Source organism: Embiotoca jacksoni, unplaced genomic scaffold (genome assembly GCF_022577435.1).
Source record: "Embiotoca jacksoni isolate LCO1_2020_lvr unplaced genomic scaffold, fEmbJac1.0.p SCAF_10, whole genome shotgun sequence".
In the NCBI taxonomy this organism is placed as follows: domain Eukaryota; kingdom Metazoa; phylum Chordata; class Actinopteri; family Embiotocidae; genus Embiotoca; species Embiotoca jacksoni.
This window is the reverse complement of record NW_027185230.1, coordinates 11,410,269-11,432,472: the sequence shown is the minus strand read 5'-3', so window position 1 is coordinate 11,432,472 and position 22,204 is coordinate 11,410,269. Positions and strand designations below refer to the sequence as shown.

General features: G+C 46.8%; 1 protein-coding gene across 1 annotated transcript in view; it reads left to right on the top strand.

Moving 5' to 3' along the window:
- Positions 1 to 22,204, top strand: part of grk3 (G protein-coupled receptor kinase 3) — a 51,065-nt gene that overhangs the window by 14,120 nt on the left and 14,741 nt on the right. Inside the window, exons 3-13 of the mRNA XM_069166614.1 lie at positions 13,297 to 13,370; positions 13,576 to 13,677; positions 14,323 to 14,397; positions 15,574 to 15,635; positions 15,730 to 15,781; positions 16,315 to 16,406; positions 16,499 to 16,598; positions 18,163 to 18,241; positions 18,470 to 18,600; positions 19,555 to 19,649; positions 20,618 to 20,725. Coding sequence (XP_069022715.1) covers positions 13,297 to 13,370; positions 13,576 to 13,677; positions 14,323 to 14,397; positions 15,574 to 15,635; positions 15,730 to 15,781; positions 16,315 to 16,406; positions 16,499 to 16,598; positions 18,163 to 18,241; positions 18,470 to 18,600; positions 19,555 to 19,649; positions 20,618 to 20,725 — 970 coding nt within the window. The remainder of the gene's footprint in view (positions 1 to 13,296; positions 13,371 to 13,575; positions 13,678 to 14,322; positions 14,398 to 15,573; positions 15,636 to 15,729; positions 15,782 to 16,314; positions 16,407 to 16,498; positions 16,599 to 18,162; positions 18,242 to 18,469; positions 18,601 to 19,554; positions 19,650 to 20,617; positions 20,726 to 22,204) is intronic.

The window sequence follows — 22,204 nt, the reverse complement described above, 5'->3', positions numbered from 1 at the left end:
CCCCCTGCGTTCCTAAATGATCTCAAACCTTCGCTGACGTATCCGTGATGAGCTAACATCAGCTGATTCAGTGTGACCTGGTTCATTTATTGGTCTGTCTGTGGTTAAAAGCTCTTGATTGAAAGCCAGTCAGCCAGTTTAACGATCGATGGTTCGGTAGCAGCTGCTGCTAAAGCTAATGTCGTTTTGTTTTTCGTTGAAACGTTTCTTGATATTTCCTCCTTTAGTTCACCGGCTGTTTAATGCACATCACTGAAGCGGTTTGCACTACTGTTACCCTTTTTTTTTTTTTCTTTTTTTTTTTTTAAGCCTGTAGCATTAGCTCTTTTAGCATGAGCACATGGAAACAGTGACCGCTTTTCCTCTTAACGCCGCCAGGAGGTGGATGTTTAATGCTCTGTGGTGAAATGTTTGCTGTTAAGTTGCTTTGAAATTTGGAAGAAAAAAAAAAACCCCGGTATTGTTCTCCTGAAAATACTCAAGACGAGCGGGCTTTTCATTTGAAATGAGGGCTTTTATTTTGGAGTGGCTACAGGAAGTCGGAGCATTTAGAACATTCGTGTTTTATATTGCTTGTTAGCCTTTCATCCAGTGAACGTCTTCACCGTTTACTTCTTGTTGTAGTCCTAAATGCTAACACGCTAAGCCAAGTTGCTGAAGGCGGTTGGCGCCACACGTTTCCTGTTGGCATCGTTCCTCGTTAGCATGCGGCTAGAAGCTCACGGGACTGCGATTTCACGTACATTTTATGAACGTGCAGGACGCTGACTGTTGCTTCCGTGGGTTTAAACCACAGATTTCATCAGTGACGCGCGATAACAGACGTGTGAACAGTCGTTTTATATGCCGATTTGCTAAAAGGCCAGAAAGAAGCTGAACAGTTTGTGGGATAAATGAAGCACCAGTCGGTAAAATCTCCGCTTGCAGTCGCGGGCAGGCTGTGTTTGTGTTGTTCAAATGAATTATGGTTCTGAAACAAGATTTGGAATCAAGTAGGATGTAAAAAAAAAAAAAAATACGGCGTGTTGAAGTCAGCAGCTCTTTATTTGTTGTTGTTTTTTTTTGGATGCCTCAAAATCAGAGGACGCCCGACCTCGTGGGTTTTCGTTTGTTTTGACTCGTTTCAAATATAAAAAAAACCAAAAAAACTGGATCTAAATCTATTTGATGAACTGCGTTCCTGTTTGATGAAGCAGAAACTCCATCGTCTCCCTTCCTGTTTGTTGTAACGTGGACCTGTTGGTCCCGATGCCGCTTCAGTTCCTTCCATCGCTCCGACTGGTACCGAGGTCTGATCTTTTAGAGTACGAAAAAAGACGTGTTCCCCGACAGTCCGAGTCCCCCCCACCCCCCCACCCCATGTCCCGAAACACATCAGGATCTTCCATCATCAGCCGGTATGGATCCGCTCCTCTTCCGTCGCCGCTTTTGTTATTTGTGATGTTTTGCGTCGGGACGCGGCGCCTCCCGCTTCCTTCCGGCCTCCCGGCTCGCCGCGCCGCCTCCGCCCGAGTCCTTCCCCTCTCCGAGCCGTGTGTGCCAGTAGTTGTGATGCACCATGGGAGCGGCGGCGGCGGCACCCTGCAGGCATCTGCTGCCTTTACTTACCGTTCAGGTCGGAGCCCCCCCTGAGAGCCGACTGCGTTAATTCTGCCTCCTCCTCCTCCTCCTCTTCGTCCTCAGCTCTCCTCTCTCTAACACACCTGTTGCTGTCCGTGATGTTCAGGCTCGTATTGTGCGTGTGTGTGTGTGTGTGTGTAACGACGTAGTATAACTCCCAAGTACTTTCTAGGTTATTTTTCAAACATTTCAGTTGATCAACGTCGAGTTAATGAGCAGCTAAAGGAGCACGTCTTTTAGCTTCGTCTCTTGAGAGGAAGACCGCTGTTCCCACCGCACGTCCAGCGGCAAACTTACTTCGTCTGGTGACAGGGCCGCGAATGATTATGGCTCTGTGGATGGACCGTCTGCTCGATGCTTCGCTCTCCGGGTGGCTGGTGGTAGCTGTGGCAGACTGAGGATCTGCAGAGTTTGAACTACCCCTCATTTTAGTGTGTGTGTGTGTGTGTGTGTGTGTGTGTGTGTGACCTGCCACTCATCGACTTGCGTTGTTCAGTCGACTTTTTAGGGAGCAGCTTCAACCGTTCCACGTGTTACTTTTGAGAAATAAATAGATCACGTAAAGTAAAAAAAACAACAAAAAAACTCCCTCCTCATCCTCCTCCTCTCCATCTCTCCGTCTGTCTCCTCCGCGAAGGGTCAGTTTACGGCCCTGGTCAGCTCACCTGTATTAAAGCCCCGCCCCCGCCGTCTGAACTCCCACAGCGACCTGCAGGGTTGAGTGTCAGAGACGAGGAAAACATCGGTTTGGATTTTATCCGCCTCTCTAACTTGGCTCGGTGTAGTTATCTCTCTCTCTCTCTCTCTCTCTCTGTCCGGAGGCCTGCAAGCGCTGCAGCGCTGCTCTCCTCCGTCAGCTCGGAGATCGGAGCGCCGCATCAGCAGCACGGGCAACATTTGACTGGTAAATGAGGCCGTTGCATGCTTGAGAGCTCAGACGGCTGTCCGTGGCTGAAGAGGTGTCCTGTTTACACAAATGCAAACCTGCCGCTCTACGATGCGATTTAAACAAAAAATAACCAGCCGACCGCTTCGTCTACGAAAAACACGGACCTCGGACCTGCTCGGGCTTTACTCCGGGTTCCCAGTTTTGAAAGCACTTCCTGTTCCTGAGATGTTTTCAGAGCAAGAGCTCTGCGTTCACGACAAAACAAAGAGAGGCCAAGTTCGCCCTTTTGATCATCAGCTGCTGCTCCGCTCTGCAAGTTATTTAAACCGAGCGGCAAACGGCTGATAGCCGTAACCCGACGTAACCTGACAGGCGTGTCAATCAAACGGACACGCCCCCCCCCCCCCCCCCCCCCCCCCCCCGTCCCATCCCGTCTTTTTGAAGCTTTTTATCAAATTAATGATGGGATTATTTTTCAGATGGACTGCCAGAACACGAATAAGCTAACACCGCCGAGATAAGTGGCGGAGACATTTTATTGGCTTAGAATTTTATAAGACTAGTTGAATGGGGAGTCTGTGGAGTCGGAGGCTTTCTGGAGCCAAACTCTGGTGGCACTCGGTGGTATTGCACCATTTTTCACTCCCGGAAGTTCCGTCCACTTTTATGTAAAGTCTGTGATTTAAACGCCGGTTTTAAACGAGACACCTGCCGTCTTCCACCGACACTCAAAAAGATTCTTTACAACTTCTTCCGTCAGAAAATGTGATTGTTTTTTTTGTTTTTTTTTCATTCTGGACTGTGAGGAAGAAGGAAGTCTGTGGAAATATGGCACAAAGCAGAAAGCACGCACACACACACACACACACACACACACACACACAGACACACACACACACACACACGTGTTGGTAGGTTGCAGGCAGTTTGACCCCGTGTCTCTGAGATGTGCGGGGACGGAGGTCTCTCCGGGCTCCGTGCAGACAACATGTCTCCGAGCCGCCCCGCAGGGCTTCGGCTCTCGTCAGCGGTCGTAGCAGCTCTCTCGGCCCGGCCGCGTCCTTCAGCTCGACGGGCCTCGTTCACTGTCATGGCAACCAAGGTCGTTAAGTCGACGGCTGCTGGAATGTTTCGACAAAGCGACGGACGAACAGCGAAGTCACATTTTATAATGGTAATAAGAATAATGATAACGAGAGATCCAGAGGAGAACAGCACGTCTCCTGTCTTTCCATTTTGTCCGTCCATACGTCTGCTTTTCATCCATACGTCTGCTCTCCGTCCATGCTGTCTCTCCATACGTCTGCTGTCCGTCCATGCTGTCTCTCCATACGTCTGCTGTCCGTCCATGCTGTCTCTCCATACATCTGCTGTCTCTCCATACGTCTACTGTCCGTCCATGCAGTCTCTCCATACGTCTGCTGTCCGTCCATGCAGTCTCTCCATACATCTGCTGTCTCTCCATACGTCTACTGTCCGTCCATGCAGTCTCTCCATACGTCTGCTGTCCGTCCATGCAGTCTCTCCATACGTTTGCTGTCCGTCCATGCAGTCTCTCAATACGTCTCCTGTCCTTCCACGCGTCTGCTGTCCGTCCTGATCCGGTGACCGTCAGCGGTCTTATTTTATCCGCCGCGTCTCAGAGCAGCGGAGGACGGTGGAGGACCTCCTCTCGTCCCCCGGTCCTCTGTGAGTGGACTCCTCCTGAAGTCCACGGGGGCCAGACAGAGTCAGGGTCGGCCCGGATGACCCGTTACGTAACGGACTCTCTAAATATAGCCGTTGTGCCGCCCACCGCGTCGCCTTCAAAACGCTTTTGATACAAACGTATGGATTCATGTAGGAAGGTCCTGATCGGGTTTTATGTCCCCGATCCGAGTCCTTTTAATACCGAGTCCTGATCCGATGTGTTTCACGTCAGAATTCACAATTTAACACGAAAGTGAGTTGGATTGGTGAGTTGTTTTTTTTTCTTTTTTTTAGGGCATTGTCATGATAAAAGTCTTTAGTCCAATAACTCCCCCCCCCCCCTCCACTATCACTTCACCAAAGTCCTCCTAAAACTTGTTTTGTCATGTTAAAAGATTATAAATAAGACCAAAAATGATCCTTAAGTCCTCACTGGTATTAAGATGCATTTTATTATCATTCATTCATATCATTATCATTTTATCTCATCGCTCTGTTTTGATGCCGTGGTCCCTATTTAAAACTGCAGTATTTCATGTTTTCTTTACGTGTGACGACCTCACCGAGGATTAAAGACCCAGTTCGTTAAAAAAAAAAAAGAGAGAAGGAAATCTGAATTATTGATTCCTTTGTGTCGGTCGAAGATGGAACTTTGATGCCGAATCCCTGTTGATGGAGGCTCGTGACAGTCCTGCATTACAGTTTGATGATATGTGGATTATATTAATGCATGACTGTTGTAATAAGTTGACAGAGTAAATATTTGATGTCTTTCGCTGTTTTATTATTCACCAGATTTATCAGATCAGTTGACTTGCACAGATATGAGCCCATTTAAAACGATGAGTGGAGCGGCTTTGTTGTAGGACTGATGTGCTGAAACCTGATCAGAGACGTGATCTGTTTGAGCGGAGGATCGTTGACGAGTTGATTGGAAGTGTTTTATCAGCGTTGCATCAACGCCGCGCTGCTCCTGCTCTCTTTTCATTCTTCTTCTTCTTCTTCTTCTTCTTCTCCTCCTTCTCCTTCTTCGGCGTCATCTCCTCTCTCTTCCTTTCTCTCTCTTCTCTCTCTGTCTCACTCTCGCCTTGGCATTCTCCCGTCTCCATCTGTCAGACTTCTGGAATGGATGATGGAGAGTTGTGCGTTGCCTAGCAACTGCGGTTGCCACGGGAACCCCGGGCAGAACTGCTGCATTTGCTCGTCGACGGGGAGAAATGAAATTGATTAAAGGAGGAATGAAATAGGTGATGAGAGTCGGAGAGAGGAGGGCGGGGGCAGAGAGGACAAGAGCTCCCGTTTTCCCAGAATGCAGCGCTCTCCTCTCCCGGAGGCCAGGTTGTGTGCGTGCGTGTGTGTGTGTGTGTGTGTGTGTGTGTGTGTGTGTGTGTGTGTGTGTGTGTGTGTGTGTGTGTGTGTGTGTGTGTCAACAGACTGTACATGCCTGCAGTCCTCCTCACGTCTGTCCTTTTTTTTTTTTTTTTTTTTTTTTTCATCCACCGTGATTCACAGTGTTCACATCAGAGGCTTCTAAACACCAAATGTCCATGATCCTGCCGCCCCGCTTCTCTTTCTATCACTCACAACTCCGCCTTCACAATCAAACGTTGTACTTCAATGCTTATTATCGAAGAAAGTGATCACGTATTACTGGATGCTAAAATGAGTCGACACGCAGGTCAAGTTGTAAGAGGCTGCACTTTGATTTTGTGCGTACAGCCGGCCCCGCGTGCTGAATTAACAGGAATTAAACGGCATCGACAGCTCTTACTTTGAAAGGCTGACGTAGTCGTTGTATTCTATATTACAGTCACAGACTGTCTGTTCTGTGGAGCCGCTGCTGGAGGCCGCTCATTTTATTTCAGGGTGCAGCATCGCTATTGATTTTATAATCCGATTCTTATCTGTATTCATCCACAAATAGTTTCCAGCCCTTTTTTTTTTTTTTTTCCTGCATTAAAACGTTTACTGGGATTTTAGACGTCAAACTTCTCGGAGACAGACGCTGGAAGCGTTGGACGTTTGTCGTCTTTGCTTCATGAATTATTCGATCCGTGATCTGAACAGTCGCCTGTAAAACTTTATGTTGGACTTCCTGCTGATTGCTGCCGACTCGGTGCGCGAGCGTGTTCGACGGATGAACGCGGCTCCACGCAGTTCTTCAGCGTCACCGGACTTTTGTCTTCTGTTGTTTTGCCGTTTTCAGTTGTTGTTTTTTTCCCACCTTTTCAGCGTCAGACCCGCGTCGTGTTTCCCCCTCCCCCCCCCGGTCTAGGGCTTCTTTAAAGAGACACGTTCTCACTTCTGTAACCTCAGAAATGAGGCGTAACGAGTGGTGTCGACTTGTGACATTTGTTTTGTATCACACAGGAAACCAGAACTTTGTAGATGTAAATGGAGACGGAACGACCTCGGCTTTGAGGTTGACAGCTCGTTGTAGCGCTTAATGCTGATGGCCAGGGGGAGAGGGGGGGGGGGGGGGGGGGGGGGGTTGGCACACTTTAGCTGCCACTTCCTGGTTACTCGCACGGACTGTGCGAGTTCAAAACTGCTAGCCTCGCTGCCAGCTGCGAATGCTTACGCTAGCCAGCCCACCGTAGCTAATCTAAAACTGTCCCGTGGCGGTTAATTAGTCGGCAAAGCCAGCGAGCCCGAGTGCCATCGGGACAGTCGGCGCGTGAGGAGACGGCAACCGGACCGTTCAGGACGTCGGGTTTCACCGCGGATCTGTGACAGTCCCCCCTGTGTTTCGCAGGAGTGTAAAAGCTGCAGTGTGTTCAGCTCCGATAACAAGGCGTTTAAACAGCTCCGCTAAAACAGTTTGATCTCAGTCGATTGGTGTGAATTCGTGCTAAGAGGTCCGCCACAGTTGATTTATTTTGCCCCCCCGGGTGGGTGATCTTGCTATCGGCACGCCGTTGCTTTGACGTGAATTGATTTCACATTGGGAAGAAGAAAAAAAAAAAATCATTGATTTTGTTGTTGTTGTTGTTGTTGTTTATAAAGCTGGTGTGACTCACAGGCTCCGACAACACCGTCCTCCGGAGCCGGCGTTTAAAGAGTCACCCCGCCGGTTTTTTTCTCTTTTTTTAATAAAAAAAAAGAAAAGAAAAGATTTTAACACATCAAAGCGTGTCTGCAGGTGTCGGAGGGCGCCGCTGCACGTGTGGAAACTGGCTCCGTGAAGTCTGGGGAAGTTGCGAGTCCGCAAAGTGAAAGTGTCGGAGAAAGAAGCGTTGCATTGTGGGTAAAATGCAGTTGCCTCCGTGCTCAGGTCGGCTCGCTCAGGCGTTTCCTCTCGACAGTTACACAAACAGATGTCAGCTTTTCGCTTTGTTGCCCGCTTTAAATTGTTTCCCCTGACCCGTATTGCCCCTCCTCCTCCTCCTCCCTCCCCACCCCCTTCCCCTCCAGATTGTGGCAGATTGAAGGTGCCGGTTTGATCCAGTCTGTAGCGATGGGACGGTAGCGGTTCTGGTGTATTAGGTTGGATGCGGTGAAGCCGACTGGAGGCGGGCCCGAGCGCACACGCTCTCCATATGCTCTCACTCTTTTATTGTGTGTCTCGTCAGCTTGTAAAGCTCCCGTAGGAACCCGGCTTTCTGCGGATTGTTTTGTCTCGTCTTTTTTTTTTTTTTTTTCTTTTTCTTCTTCTCCTCCTCCTTTTTTTTTTCTTTCGTAAATGAGGGTGTTCATACGTCGCCGTTAGCTTCTCGCAAGCGTGTTCAGCTGGCGAGAACCAAACGCTGTCGAGCCTCTTGTAAACAGTCGCGGCTGATCCAGGACGAGACATCCGCTCCTCTTTTATTTGTTTTTAAGTTCTGCAAACAGTCCCGTGACGCCGCAGGGCGAAGGTGTCTTACGCAAGCCTCGCGCCTGCCTCGGCGGCTTCTCTGCGCCTTTCTATTCAAAGGGACGTGTAAACATGACGTTAATGTGATCTCAGAATCATAAAGGAAGTGGCTTTGCTATTAGCAGATGACTTTATTTACAGCGTGCAGAGCGTAACCCTGCAGAATCAGCTGAAATCTTCTGTTTCACTTTGATTACACCTGAAATAAGTAGTTAATATTCAGTTACCGATTGACAGAAAATGAATCGACTAATATTTTGATATTCAATATTCAATCGATTGATTGAATTGTTGTTTTTCAAAGGAAAATACGGGAAAAACAAATTCCCAATATTTACTCATTCCAACTTCCTCAGATACTTCTCTTTTTCATTTAGGGCAAATAAATGAATTGAACATGGAAAAATAAGTATTAGTTGCTGCCCGAAATGACAAAGAATTTAGTAAAGAAATGAAAATTCTTTAGACAATTGCGTCTCGATGGCTGCACGATTAATCGTATTAAAATCTAGATTCTTGTCGCTATAAGATCTCCTTCCTAAATGCCAAAGATTCTGCCGTAGTCTCATACGGGGACATCAGCTGCATCAAAACAAGCGCTCCTCCTCTCTCCCTCAACCAATAACAGCTCAGCGTTACACCATGTGATGCAGAGCAGCAGAGACCAGCAGTAAGGAGAATAAAACTTTTGTGTTTAGTAAAAGAAGACGGGAGACTGAACTGGACTGTTTTTCTGTTCAGATTCATGAAGCTGCTGCATTTAAAATAGGAGCGTTTTCCTTTCTGTCGTCCGAAGCCGATGCGGCGGTGTCGCACCCGCCCGTTGAGAACTGCATGCGGCTCATAGGACCGCGAGCAGCTGCAAGGAAAACTACCGGAAACTGTGATCATTCGACAAAGTATTAGTTTAAAAAAACAAAACAAAACAAACAAAAAAACGCTGTCTGGTCTCGTCAGCGATGATAAACTGTGCTGATAAAACCGTTTGTCGTGCCTCGTCACATTTTACCCAGTCGTCCAATCACAATGAAGGAGGGGGCGGGACACAAGCCACAAAGACCTCATATCATTTTTTTTTTTTTTCAAACTGTGTCCTGCTCATATAAAGCTCCTCCTGGAACCAGGCTCTGTCCAACAGTCGTCACAATATCTCATGAACCCGCAGAAACCCGCGGGTCCAAACCAACGCTTCTCCAAAGCGCTCCCTGCCGGACTACAGGGGCTCAGATTAGTTTTCTTCTCGGTCGGGTGAATAAGTGCACTAAACATTAATACTGAAAACAAACCGCGAGAATCGTGATCTCAGTTCTATTAAAATAAAAAAATAAATCGTGGTTCTACTTTTTTTTTTTTTTAGGTGAACCTCCTGAAAGTGCAGGATGGAAATCATTTTGAGTTGACTCGCGTATCAGCTGTGATTTGGACCCCGGTTAGCAGTGAATCGGAGCAACGTGGATGACCGGCTCGGCTCGCTCTACGCGGCGCCGCCAACTGTTGCCGTGTTTGCGCGGGTGGGCGGCAGACAGAGGTCGGCTGTCAGACGGAGCCGGCTCAGTATTTTTAGACAGTTCAGGTGATCTCGCTAATGAGACAAAGCTCAGAGGAACTCACGTCTGATTTGAGCTGGAGGTGTGCATGTGTGTCTCTCTCTCTCTCTCTCTCTCTCTCTCTGTGTGTGTGTGTGTGTGTGTGTGTGTGTGTGTGTGTGTGTGTGTGTCTCTCTCTTTCTCTCTCTCTCTGTGTGTGTCTTTGTGTGACTTCTGCGGAAGAGGCCATTTGTCGAATTAGCTGGGCAGTGTTGAAGTGTTCAGCGATTAAGGTTAATCCTTGAGTCTTGGTGATGTAAGGGCCGTCGTTTTTTTCCCCCCTCTCTCATAATACCTCTCTCGCACGTTTAGTTCTTGCTGTTGAAAAGCTGTGTGTGTGTGCGTGTGTGTGTGTTTTGGGAGGAGGAAGAGGGGGGTGGTGGTGGTGGTGGTGGTGGAGGGTTGTCAGTTGTCAGTAGCACCCATTCTGCAAACAAGGATGCCCTGTGCGCTGGGCCCGTGTGTACATACACGCCATGTGTGGACGCATGTGAGGCCGTTTCTTTGTGCGAGGCTCGGTGTCAGCGCCGCAGCGGAGGGGGAAATGATGCATCGCGTCTGGAGCGGAGATAAAGCGGAGATAAAGCGGAGGGGAAGAAGTGAGAACGGATGATAGCAGGCGAGAGGCCCAAAACAAATGGCTGCTCGTGCTGCTGCTGCTGCGAGCGCACTTCCAGCTGAATCAGACGCCACTAAATTCAAACAAAAGAGACTTAATAGAAGCTCAGAGGCTCATTTTTCTGTTTGTTCCGTGATAGATTTCGGGGAGCTAAACTGTTGCAGAGGCCTGTTTTTTTTTTTTGTGTGTGTGTGTGCGTGTCCAGAATCAGACCTTTAACACAAGCAAAGACTGCGTATATTTCAATAAGAAGTCTTTCTTTCTTTTCTTTTTTATATAAAGTACCACAATCGATTAACCGTCTGATTATCTTCCTGGTTTACCAGTTTTCTTAGAGCCAGACTTCTTTTTTTTTTTTTTTTTTATTTAAACCAACTCTCCAAAACCTGAAGATATTCACTTTATTATGACACAAGACGGACAAAAAAATACTCACAGTTGGAACCATTACTTGCATTTTTGCTTGAAAAGGTGTCATAAAGGATTGATTATCAAAGTCCAGGCAAGTCAAAACAATTAAAGAATTGGTAGATATCATTTCTTTAAGCAGAGGATGTCTGATAATATGAATTTACGTTGGTCTCAGTGGGTGAAATAAATACATAAAAAACACAATAGGCTTTGATCAATCATACTTAAAGGATTATCTGCTCATCAGTGGTCAGACACACCTTTTAAAACTCCCCAATGGAAATGCATACAGCATACAAACAAACCGGGACCCAAAACGGAGCCTTGTGGTACACCGTACAGTCTGCAGATGAGGAGGCGGGGTTGTCTTCTGTCCAATCAGAGAGCTAGAAGCAGAACCACAGCCTGAGTCTGTCTATTAGGAGACTGTGGTCGATGGGTCTAAAATCAAACGATATGCTGCATGATATCATTAAAATACAGGAAAATATTTAGTTATGGATTTTGAGAACATACAACTGCAACAGAAGAAGCGTTGTAGTTATTTTTTTTCTATGTCAGGGTAAAGGTAACTTCAAATATTCAGTAATAATGAAACAAACATTTCTCTTTAGTTTGTAAACAACAACAGTAAATTCAGATTGTGTATACAATATAATGACTTTCTGCTTTACTCATTATACATGTATCATACTTCCAGTCAAACGTATATTAATATATATTTCATTGTGAGTGATAAGATATCGATCTCGACTTCCACTTCCTGTTTGTACATCATTAGGAAATAATCTTTGTTTTGACTGCAGGTGAATCAGAGTTGTTTCTCAGATCGGAGCTTTCGGACAGACTCCTTTCTGCACAGGTTGCCGTGGTAACGAGGTAGCTACGCCGGCGACGCGGCATTTCCGACACGGAAGCAAAGTGACGGCAGGGGGTTTATTTGCGCGTCCGTCCACGGACTGTTGTCCTCGTTGTCTTCCATAGAGGCAAAAACGTCCACTCTGACTAGAATCGCATTTCCAACCGCCAAATGAGGGTTTTTGTTGTTGTTGTTGTTGTTTTCACTCTCCAGACGTCCTAAATTCACCTGGATACAACAAGAAGCTGATTTGTTCTGGCAGTCTGAACAAAGCTTTAGAGACGCGTCCCAGACATGTCCCAGGACGGTTAATCGGTAAACACTCGGATCACGTTGTCTTCCAGGACAATTGAGAAGGTTAGGGTGACCACCGTGTGATCCGTGTCAGGAAATGAGATCCTGTTAGCCGTCTATTTTTTGCTAATACCCGATGCTAATCGGCTAAAGCCACAAAGAGCATACGCAAACACCGAGCGTCATGCAACATGCCGCTCCTCGGCCCTCTTTGTCTGTCTCCGTCCCCTTCGGGGACGTCTTTGTGGTGACCGCCGGTGAGCACATGAGACATCGCCAGTGAAGGCGATGATGGCCCCCCACGGAGCGCCACAGTCTGCTGTAACATCTCTCTCTCTCCCTCTCTCTCTCTCTCTCTCTCTCTCTCTCTCTCTCCACACCCTTGTTCACACATAGCCGGTAGCCACGGAGGCAATTACCATGGCAACAACGGGTCTCCTCTTCTGCAAGCAAGCGTGGATACGTTTTTTTTTTTTTTATCCCCCACCCCTCCTCTTCTTCAGATAATGTTTCGTTGAGTGGAGATTTGACGACACGTCGTCAGATTTCTTTCTCCTCATTTGTTTGTGTGTGTGTGTGTGTGTGTGTGTGTGTGTGTGCGCGCGTGTGTGTGCGTGTGCGAAGAATTAGCGGCCCTAATAATAACAAAACACCCTCAGACGGTTATTTAGGCTGCTACAGTAAATGGAGCTGTTTCATGTGATGCGACAGTTGTTTTTACCTCCGTGTGTGTGTGTGTGTGTGTGTGTGTGTGTCTCTCTCTCTCTCTCTCTCTCTCTCTCTCTTTCTCTCACATGACCACTTCCTCCCGCCCCGCTTCTCATATCTGCCTCAGAAAGAGTTGTGAGCGTCTTTCTTTTGTACCAAGCAGTTTCTTCTTTAATTGTGATCACAGTCGTCATTGACAGCCGGATCCCCGGTAGTTTTCTACCTCTGCTTCCTTCATTCCACCGAACTGTTGAATACAACACGACTTGGAAGAACGTGACGTCAGCCGGCGAGAAAGTTTAGGTGTCGCTGATGGTCAAAAGAGACTCGTCTTGAGTATCTTCTGTATCTACAGTTGCACGTATGTTCCCTGACGCCGTGCACTACTTTGAAAAGTGTCAAACAAAACATTATAACATAAGATTTTCAGTAAACAAATCCAGTGCTTCCCCTTCGATTAGAAACCCCCCCCCGACTTCCTGTAAAAAAAACAACACGTCTAAGTGTAAACTAGTATGTGGCCGGACGCTGTGTGAAACTGGAGGGCTTTTAATTTGAAAAGACGCTCTTTGTAGGCCCCCCCACCCCGTTGGGGTCCACCTGTATATTTACGTTATTTCCCTAATTTACGAGCGAGCCGTTTTGTTTCCAGCTCGGTGTGAGAGTCGCTGCTGTGTTTGTGTCCTCTGGTCTCTGCGTGTCACATCAGTAGAGCATCTCCGGCTTGTCGCTGCCTCTCTTGACCGCTCCCTCCCGTCTCTTCTCCAGGCTTCCTCCTCTTCAAGGACTTCTGCATGAACGAGATCGACGAGGCCGTGCCGCAGCTCAAGTTCTACGAAGAAGTAAGTGTCCCCCTTTTGTTTGCGCGGGATTAGGAGGCATCATGGGATGGGCGGGAGATTAGGCCCTTGTAATCCCGCTCGGTGAGATTTGGCCCACCCAGGAAACGATTGCCGTGGCGGCGAGCTGACCCGTCTCTCTCTCTCTCTCTCTCTCTCTCTCTCTCTCTCTCTCTCTCTCTCTCTCTCTCCCCCTCTCCTGTTTCAGATTAAGGACTACGAGAAGCTGGACTCGGAGGAGGAGAGGCTGAGCCGCAGCCGGCAGATCTATGACGGCTACATCATGAAGGAGCTCCTGTCCTGTTCACATGTGAGGGTGCCGCACCTTCGCACCGATGCATTCTGGGTTGAGGCACATGGCGCGCGCACGCACACACACACACACACACACACACACACACACACACACACACACACACACACAGGCTGGGGAATAAAATCACCTACTAATACTCACTATTATTTTTTTTATTTTTTTTGTACTTGATTAAAATTCTTAAAAAAGAAAAGACTGAAATAATGTGAGAAATGTGATTTCTTAGATCCCCTTTAGTCCAAAAAGAATCCTACACGTCATTTAGCGACGGAGGAGTTTCGATTCTGTTTCAAGACTTTGTACGTAGTCGAGCCCGGAGGCATGATGGGAAAAAACCTCAAGTCCGTGTGTTTTGGAGGCTTCCCTAAAAGAGTCCGCATTCGACACAAACACAGAGTAACAGCATTTGTCCCGCAAGACAACAATCTGCGATGCAAAGCAAAGGCAGAGTGAAGGGAGGAAGTTCTTTTAAACGCACACGTGCGTGCGCACACACAGACACACACACACACACAGATATCAGCCGTGCTTTTGGAAGCAGCTGATGTCACGGAAAACAGAAGTGAAATCATGGGTGAAGCTGCATTTTGAATGAGCCTTCATTTTATCTCCTCTTCCTCCTCTTCTTCCTCCTCTCAGCCATTTTCTAAGAAAGCAGTGGACCACGTTCAGAGTCACCTGGCCAAGAAGCAGGTTCCCCCGACTCTCTTCCAGGTAAGACACGGCTCCACACGCGTGCACCAGCACACGCACAAGAAACACGGCTGTAGTTCATGACGACGCTCAGGTGGTACGAACATTTAGCCTCCCAGAAAAGTGTTCGTAGCTTCCAGATCTGAAAAATAAAGTCAATACATTTTTTTCCCCACCAGTTATCTCGGTGTTGTTAGTTAAAGTCACTCCTTCTTATTAGTTTTCTGGAGGTCCATCTGAAAATAAGCCTCAAAAAGACATGCTTTTTGGGAGAGGGGTCTGTTTGATTGACAGGCCTGTGGCGCAGTCAGGTTACAGCTATCGGTGGGCGGGACGCAGTATCGTCGGGTCTCCGATCAGATTCGAGTCAGATCCACCGCTCGCTCCTCCCCCAAGCTCGTCCAAATATGGTCACTTCCTGCTCCAAACCGCTCCGAACTAGCAAGATGGCGTCGGGACAGAATACGAACTCGACGTCACTGTTGGTCGCCGCTTGCTTCCAGGTCCAAACCGTCCCATGTGGTGCGTTCACTTGATCCTGCTCCTAAGAGATTCCCTAAAGTCGTGTGATTGGTTGGAAATAACTTTGTGTGACGTGATTGGTTGTTTCTTGTTCCCATGTGGAGTTTATTCCGCGTCGGATCCCTGTCCGGTGCGCCTCGCCGACTCCATCTTTATTTTTACCACCGCATTCGTCCTGACGGTGATTAAAACCTTTAGCGTTAAGAAGCTGAAATTTCCTCCCAGGAAACTGAAATAATGAGCAACATGGGACAGGAGCAGTCTTTTAGCTCGTTAAATCTAATCAACAACTTCCTGTTTTAGACTCCAACATGGCCGCTCATTGTGTTCCCCAGTGTTCCCCTGCACGTCCTCTTAGTCCTCAGGTTTGAAGACCTGATCCGGATCGTAGAGGCCAGTTTTACAAAGACGTGAAAGTTTGTAGTCGTCAAATGGACTTTAGGAGTCTCGGGATCCAGTCACACGCACACGCACACACATACGTCTGCAGGGAGATTATTCTTTTTTATCGGGCCGTTGCCGTGATGGCGGAGAGCAGACAGTGATGCGCTGCAGAGCACTGAGCTGCTGTTTATATACGTGTGTGTGTGTGTGTGTGTGTGTGTGTGTGTGTGTGTGTGTGTGTGTGTGTGCGTGCGTGCGTGTGCGTGCGCGTGTGTGTGTGTCCTTCTGCAGCCGTACATAGTGGAGATCTGCGACAGCCTGAGAGGGAAGATCTTCCAGAAGTTCATCGAGAGGTGAGGAGGAGTTGATGGAGGAGGAGGAGGAGTTTCACTATTCTTCTACCTCATACTGTAAACTCATATTAAACCGTGTGTGTGTGTCCCTCAGTGATAAATTCACGCGTTTCTGCCAGTGGAAGAACGTGGAGCTCAACATCCACGTGAGTACCAGCGTTTAAAGTCACTGGAACTCCACTTCCCAGAATGCTTTAGGCTGTATTTGTTTAAATTTTTCACATTAAAAGTAGCCGATTTATCCGTCGTCACTTCCCGTCCGCAGGGTACCCGATGCTGTTCAGACAGCTGAAACCGGATCAGTGATTCAACGGGGAAACTCAAAAAAATACGATTATTCTTAAGGAGGTTCAGCATGTAATATAAAGACCCGAAAAGGATCTGAAACAACCAGACAAATCCAACAGAAATGTCAAACTTTTTATTTTGAAGTCTACAGAACATTTAACACGGTTAAAGAAAAGTGCCTTTTTATGTCATTGTGTTTTTCAGCCCACTTTGTCGCACTTGTTTTGATTTTCTTGTTTTTAGCAGTGCATGAAGCGTTGCAGATTTTTATTTTTTTTAAAAATTGCGCGGCTTTGGATCGCGTGGGTCCCGATTCTGACCCCCTGATCTAAACGACGTGTCCCTCCTTCTGTCTTATGTCCTCGCCGATGCGCCGCTCTCCTCCCCTCAGCTCACCATGAACGACTTCAGCGTTCATCGGATCATCGGCAGGGGCGGCTTCGGAGAGGTGTACGGCTGCAGGAAGGCCGACACGGGGAAGATGTAAGGAAAAATAATTTTAAAAAAAAAAGATTATAAAAGGAGCGATGCTGTGACCCGCCTGCGTGTGACACGCGTGTGCTCTGAACGTTCAGGTACGCCATGAAGTGTCTGGACAAGAAGAGGATCAAGATGAAGCAGGGCGAGACGCTGGCGCTCAACGAGAGGATCATGCTGTCGTTAGTCAGCACGGGGGTGAGTGGCGCGTCACGGCTGGACCGATCAGACGAGCTTTTATTCAGTCCCTCCAGGAATTGCGCTGACCTTTTTTTTTTGTGGGGGGGGGGGGTGCAGATACAAAATTTTTTTTATTTTGGGGCGGATTTCTGCAAAAATTCACGATGTAAATTTCGGAGTTTAAAGTGAGGTTTTTTTTTGCGTAATATTGCAGGAATTAGAAAAAGCTCAAAGAAAAATGCATTTTTGAAGCACTTCCTGATAAAGGAATAAATATGTAATCACTTCCTGTGATGATAATCATGCCGCACGTCACAGAAATATTTCAGTCCTAATCTTTTTTTTTTTTCTTTTTTCTTTTGTTGATTTATTGAACTTGGACAACCGTGTGGCTAAAAGTTACGAAACAAAATCATAAAAGCTCCGTATCTTTCCAGAACAGGCAGCCTGTGACTGTGACGTAGAAACAACGACTACATCAGCCTTTCAAAATAAGAGCTTTGGATGTTGTTTAATTGTATGCACAAAAACAAAGTGCAGTCACTTACGACTTGACGTGCCTATAGAATTATTCTAGCATCCAGTAATATGGGATCACTTCCTTTTGATGATAAGCATTTCATTTGAAAATGTTATTGTGAGGCCACATTTTCTGCAAACCGGCACTTCCTGTTTTTCCGCTCATTCTGGTTTCCTCCGGTTTGTTTTGGGTAATGAGAGAAGAGGTGGAGTCATTTGTGTTAATAAAGCGAGTTCTGTCTGAAAAGATTTACTTTATGTAGTGAATACTTTCAGCACAGCTTCCGCTGGTGGCATGTTTTGCGGAAAGTTCTCTGGCATTTAAAAAGATTTGCAAGCTCCCGGGAGCTTGTGGGGAGTTTTGCTTGAATTTGCGTTGATTATTGCGTTCTGCCGGAGGGACTGTTTCTCCAGTATTTTCACTGCAGCTGCAGAAGACGGAACCTTTCAAAGTAAAACGTGACGTGTTCAGAGGAAGGAGGTTTAATAGTGGAATAAAGTCCACACATCCCACCTCATAAAATCCCTGTCTGATAACATTACGAGTCCACGTATCTTAAACTAGTTTACATGTAAAGTAACGACGTCGGTCAAATACATGCGCTTGAAAGGGAGCAGAAATATGTCTTTTTTTTTTTTTTTAGATAAACTTTAGTAATATGTTCTAGTAAGAAATGATTGACTGTTTCATTCATAATTAACATCATTAAAACTTCCTGTTGCTACAGTTGGTTGATTTTTTTTTCTGTCTTACTTTATTCTCCCAGTAATCATGTAACGACCACTCAGATTGCTCTGGTGACCCTTGGAGGGGCCAGACCTCTAGTTTGGGAAACCGCAGGACTAAAACTATCAAACTGAATATTAAAGTGCTGAAGTTCAAAGCAGCTGGAGCAGTAGAAATTCTGTTTACACTAAATATAGTCGGGTACAATCAGATCTGTAGATGTTTTACTGCACAAGGACTTTTTAAAATGTATTCTAGATACAAGAAAAGAAACAAAAAAGGACCAGCTTGAAGATGATAATCAATAACGACGAAGAACTCGTTGTGTCTCCGCAGGACTGCCCGTTCATCGTGTGCATGACGTATGCCTTCCACACCCCCGACAAGCTCTGCTTCATCCTGGACCTCATGAACGGTAGGACGCACACGCGCAAACACACACACACACACACACACATTACACACACTACACATTACACTTCTCTCGGACACGAAGGGATCTACCCGGGACGAGCTCATTCTAACGCCCTCTATGTTGTGTGTGCGTGTGTGTGTGTGTGTGTGTGTGTGTGTGTGTGTGTGTGTGTGTGTGTGTGTGTGTGTGTGCGCGCGTGCGTGCATGCGTGTGCGTGCGCTCGTCCAGGCGGCGACCTGCACTACCACCTGTCCCAGCACGGCGTGTTCAGCGAGAAGGAGATGCGCTTCTACGCGGCGGAGATCATCCTGGGTCTGGAGCACATGCACAACCGCTTCGTGGTCTACAGAGACCTCAAGGTAGAGACGGGGTTTCCTCTAGGTCTCTGCAGGGGCTAAGGGCGGTGGCGCATATTTGAAAAAAAAAAACTGTTTTTCATGTAATTCTGCACTGAGAATACTTATTTAAAAAATGGCAAACACTGTTAAAACAAAGCTTCGTCGTTAAACGGCTTCTTTTGATCTATTTGGTTTTTTGTGTGTTAATTGTCGACATTTCCTACTTTTGCGCTGCGGCCGGCTGTGTTTTAGTCATTCAGGGAGAGATTATGCAGGTTACTCACGGAGGCCACTGCTGTGCGCTGCGTTCAAGGAACACGCTGGACTCCAATCTCTCTCTGTGGGGTTCATCACTACGAGCGGAATTTTTTTTATTATTTTTTTCACCTACTTTTGATTAAAAAAAAAATATATATTGAGAAGTTGCAGCTGGAACTCTTTAAACGAGGCTTAATCCGCCTCGTAAAATAGTCCCAAACAGTTGCCCCCTGTTTGAAAACTGAAACCTCGTATCCGTGAGGAAGAACTATTCATGGGTTTCGTCAATAAAAATATAGATTCCCACCAGACTTTGAGCTTCAATCTGTTTCCGTTTATAAAAAAAAAATAAAAAAAATCCCCCTCTGGAGCAGCGGCCGCCTTTGTTGGTTTGATGTTCGGAGACGTCGCCCGAGCCGTCTCCAGATTTCGGCCCCGTTCTCTAACCGTCCTCTGTGTTTCCTCCCCGCCGTCCCTGTTTGGACTGCCTGCCATAATAACGGATATATTGTTTTGCTGGAAGTCAGCGAAGCAGTTTTTTTTTAGTGTTTGGTAAACACTCGACGCTCGAGGTAGTCGGAAGGAAACGCGGAAAGTTCAGAGAAACGTCACGCCGAGTCGTGAATCAGGCAGTTGTTCTGATCTCCTCTTCATCATCCTGATCACCCTCTTCATCACTGTGTGTTTGTGTGTGTGTGTGTGTGTGTCGTCCCGCAGCCGGCGAACATCCTGCTGGATGAACACGGTCATGTCCGTATCTCCGACCTCGGCCTGGCCTGCGACTTCTCCAAGAAGAAGCCCCACGCCAGCGTGTAAGTTCTCCCGTCTGTTTTTATTTTTTTATTATTATTATTATTATATTCGATATTTTTGCCCTGGACATGCTGCTGTAACATAAATAAATGTTAGAAATAAAACGTCGACCAGAGGAGGTCTTCATCGTTCGTCGACTCACCCCCGTCCCGCCAGGACGCGACTCGAGGGGGCGGCCCGTACGAACGGCGCCCCCCCCCGCGGTATTAACGCGAGCTTTTCAGCTTTTCTTGCAGGTCGCCCGAGCGGCGCTCTCTCTCGAAGATAGTTTATTAACGAGAGGACTCCTCGCTCTGTAACGTCTGCGGTGCGACAGCGGAGCCTCTCCTCCGGGGAGACCGTCCCGCCGCGACTCGTCCTCCCGTCAGATCGATATTTGGAGCTCGTTAATCTCGCGGCTGCGACTTTAGACAACAACCAAAAAAAAAAATCTGCGCTTTTTATTTATTTGTTAGATTATTTTTCAATCACTAATGTTTATAGGACTTTTTTATTTTTTTTAAAAATAAAAAATTGCACACTTCAGTGAAAAATATTCCGTTTTTTGAATATTTTTCAGCTTCGTTCGTGTTTATTAATTTAGCTGCAACTTAAAAAAAAAAAAAAAATCATCTTTCTTTACTTTCTTTGCAAAACTACAAAAGCGAAACCTAATGAGCTGCAAATAAACGATTTTGAAAGAACCAGAAGTTCAATCGTGTCATTTTCATTTCCTCTCGTTAAAATCGGCAGTTTCACCTCCCGCACGTGTTAATAAATGGGATATAAATAAGTAACCGAGAGGAAAACAAAAGTCCGCCGGTGATCACATGGGTTTTCCTGCAGCCTGTCGCTGAACAGCTTAATTCCAAGAAGAGATGTATTTTAAACCTCCTCCTCCTCCTCCGAAGTGTGTTTGACCTGACCCTGTGTGTGTGTGTGTGTGTGTGTGTGTGTGTGTGTGTGCGTGTGTGTGTGTGTCACACAGTGGTACCCATGGCTACATGGCTCCGGAGGTCCTCCAGAAGGGCACGGCGTACGACAGCAGCGCCGACTGGTTCTCCTTAGGCTGCATGCTCTTCAAGCTCCTCCGAGGGTGAGTGGCTCCGTCTCGTCTCGTCTCTTCTCTTCTCGCCTTCCTCTCATCTTTCCTCTCTTTGCTCCCGTTGCGTCCTCCACTTCCTGTCGGCTTTCAAAACCTCTCTCGCTGCTCTTGAATCGGCCCGCTGCCCCTCCTCTGCGTCATCTCTGCGGTGTGTTTGATCTGTCTCGCGCGCGTGTGTGTGTGTGTGTGTGTGTGTGTGTGTGTGTGTGTGTGTGTGTGTGTGTGTGTGCGTGCGCGCGCGCGCGTATGTTTGATCTGGAGTGTGTAAATGCCAGAGGTCTGGGCCCAGTAGGTCAGAAATCAGGTAAAAAAAAGAGAGCGAGGTGTGTGTGTGTGTGTGTGTGTGTGTGTGTGTGTGTGTGTGTGTGTGCCCGGACGCCAGGCAGGCAGAGAGAGAGACAAGTGTGTGTGACGTGTCCTTCATTTGATGTCTGCATCGGTGTGTTTGAACACTTTATAGAGGAGGAGTGTGTCGGGCCTTTGGTGAAAAGGTCCGCTGCACATTTCAACACTCGAATTCTCCATCTGCTGCGAGACACTTGTTTTCATACAAACAAACATTTCAGTCTCATCAATTCTGTTAACAGGATCACAACATTTTTTTTTTTTTTTTTTTTTTTCTAATCTCCATCAGACGGTTTCCTCTCTCACTATAAAATATATTATACTGTCGAGATGCAGCGACACCTCCGATTTAAACGTCGTAAGATTTGTCTTAAATTATGTGATGTTTAAAGGAAGTACAGATAAACTAACACTGGAGTCTGGATGGAGTTAGCCTAGCTTAGCATAAAGACTGGAAGCAGAAACTTCAAAGCTCTCAGGTTGTTTTTAATTTATGTTCATAGATCAGTTCACCGGTCCAGATAGAACGTGTTCATCAGTCTTTCTTAACTTTAGACGGAATCGCTGTTTCTTCCCGTTTTCAGTTTTTATGCAACGCTAACCACTAGGCGCTATAAATACTGTAAAAGTGTCCGCAGAAAAAATGCACTCGGTCCGTATTTAGCAACTCTGCTGTTTGGGCTTCCTGAAAGTCTGTGATGTCACAAAGTCGCGCTGTCCGACCTTTTAATGGGGGAAGAAACGTCAAAGGGGATCATCGTGACGTGACGTTGAGCTAGCAAAGTTCCAATGAAAACCTGCGATTGGCCGAGAGGCGTGTCGGTCAGAAAAGAGTCAGCCAATCGGACGAGAGCGTCGTCGATATCGATGAGAATTAAACACACGGACACAAAACAGCCTGTTGTTGCAGAGAGAAGCTTCAAAGTGGAGATGTAAAACAACACTCAAGATGTTTTTACGTCTTAAAACTACAAAACTATCTTCTTCTAAATAAGAAGAAAATAAAACACCCGGTAAAGTGTGAAATATGGACCTTTAATAGACACGAAGCGGATTCACGTTCCCTTTTCAGATCTGCTCCGAGCGCAAGCGATCCAATCTTCTGAGCGTCTTCTTGTGTAACTC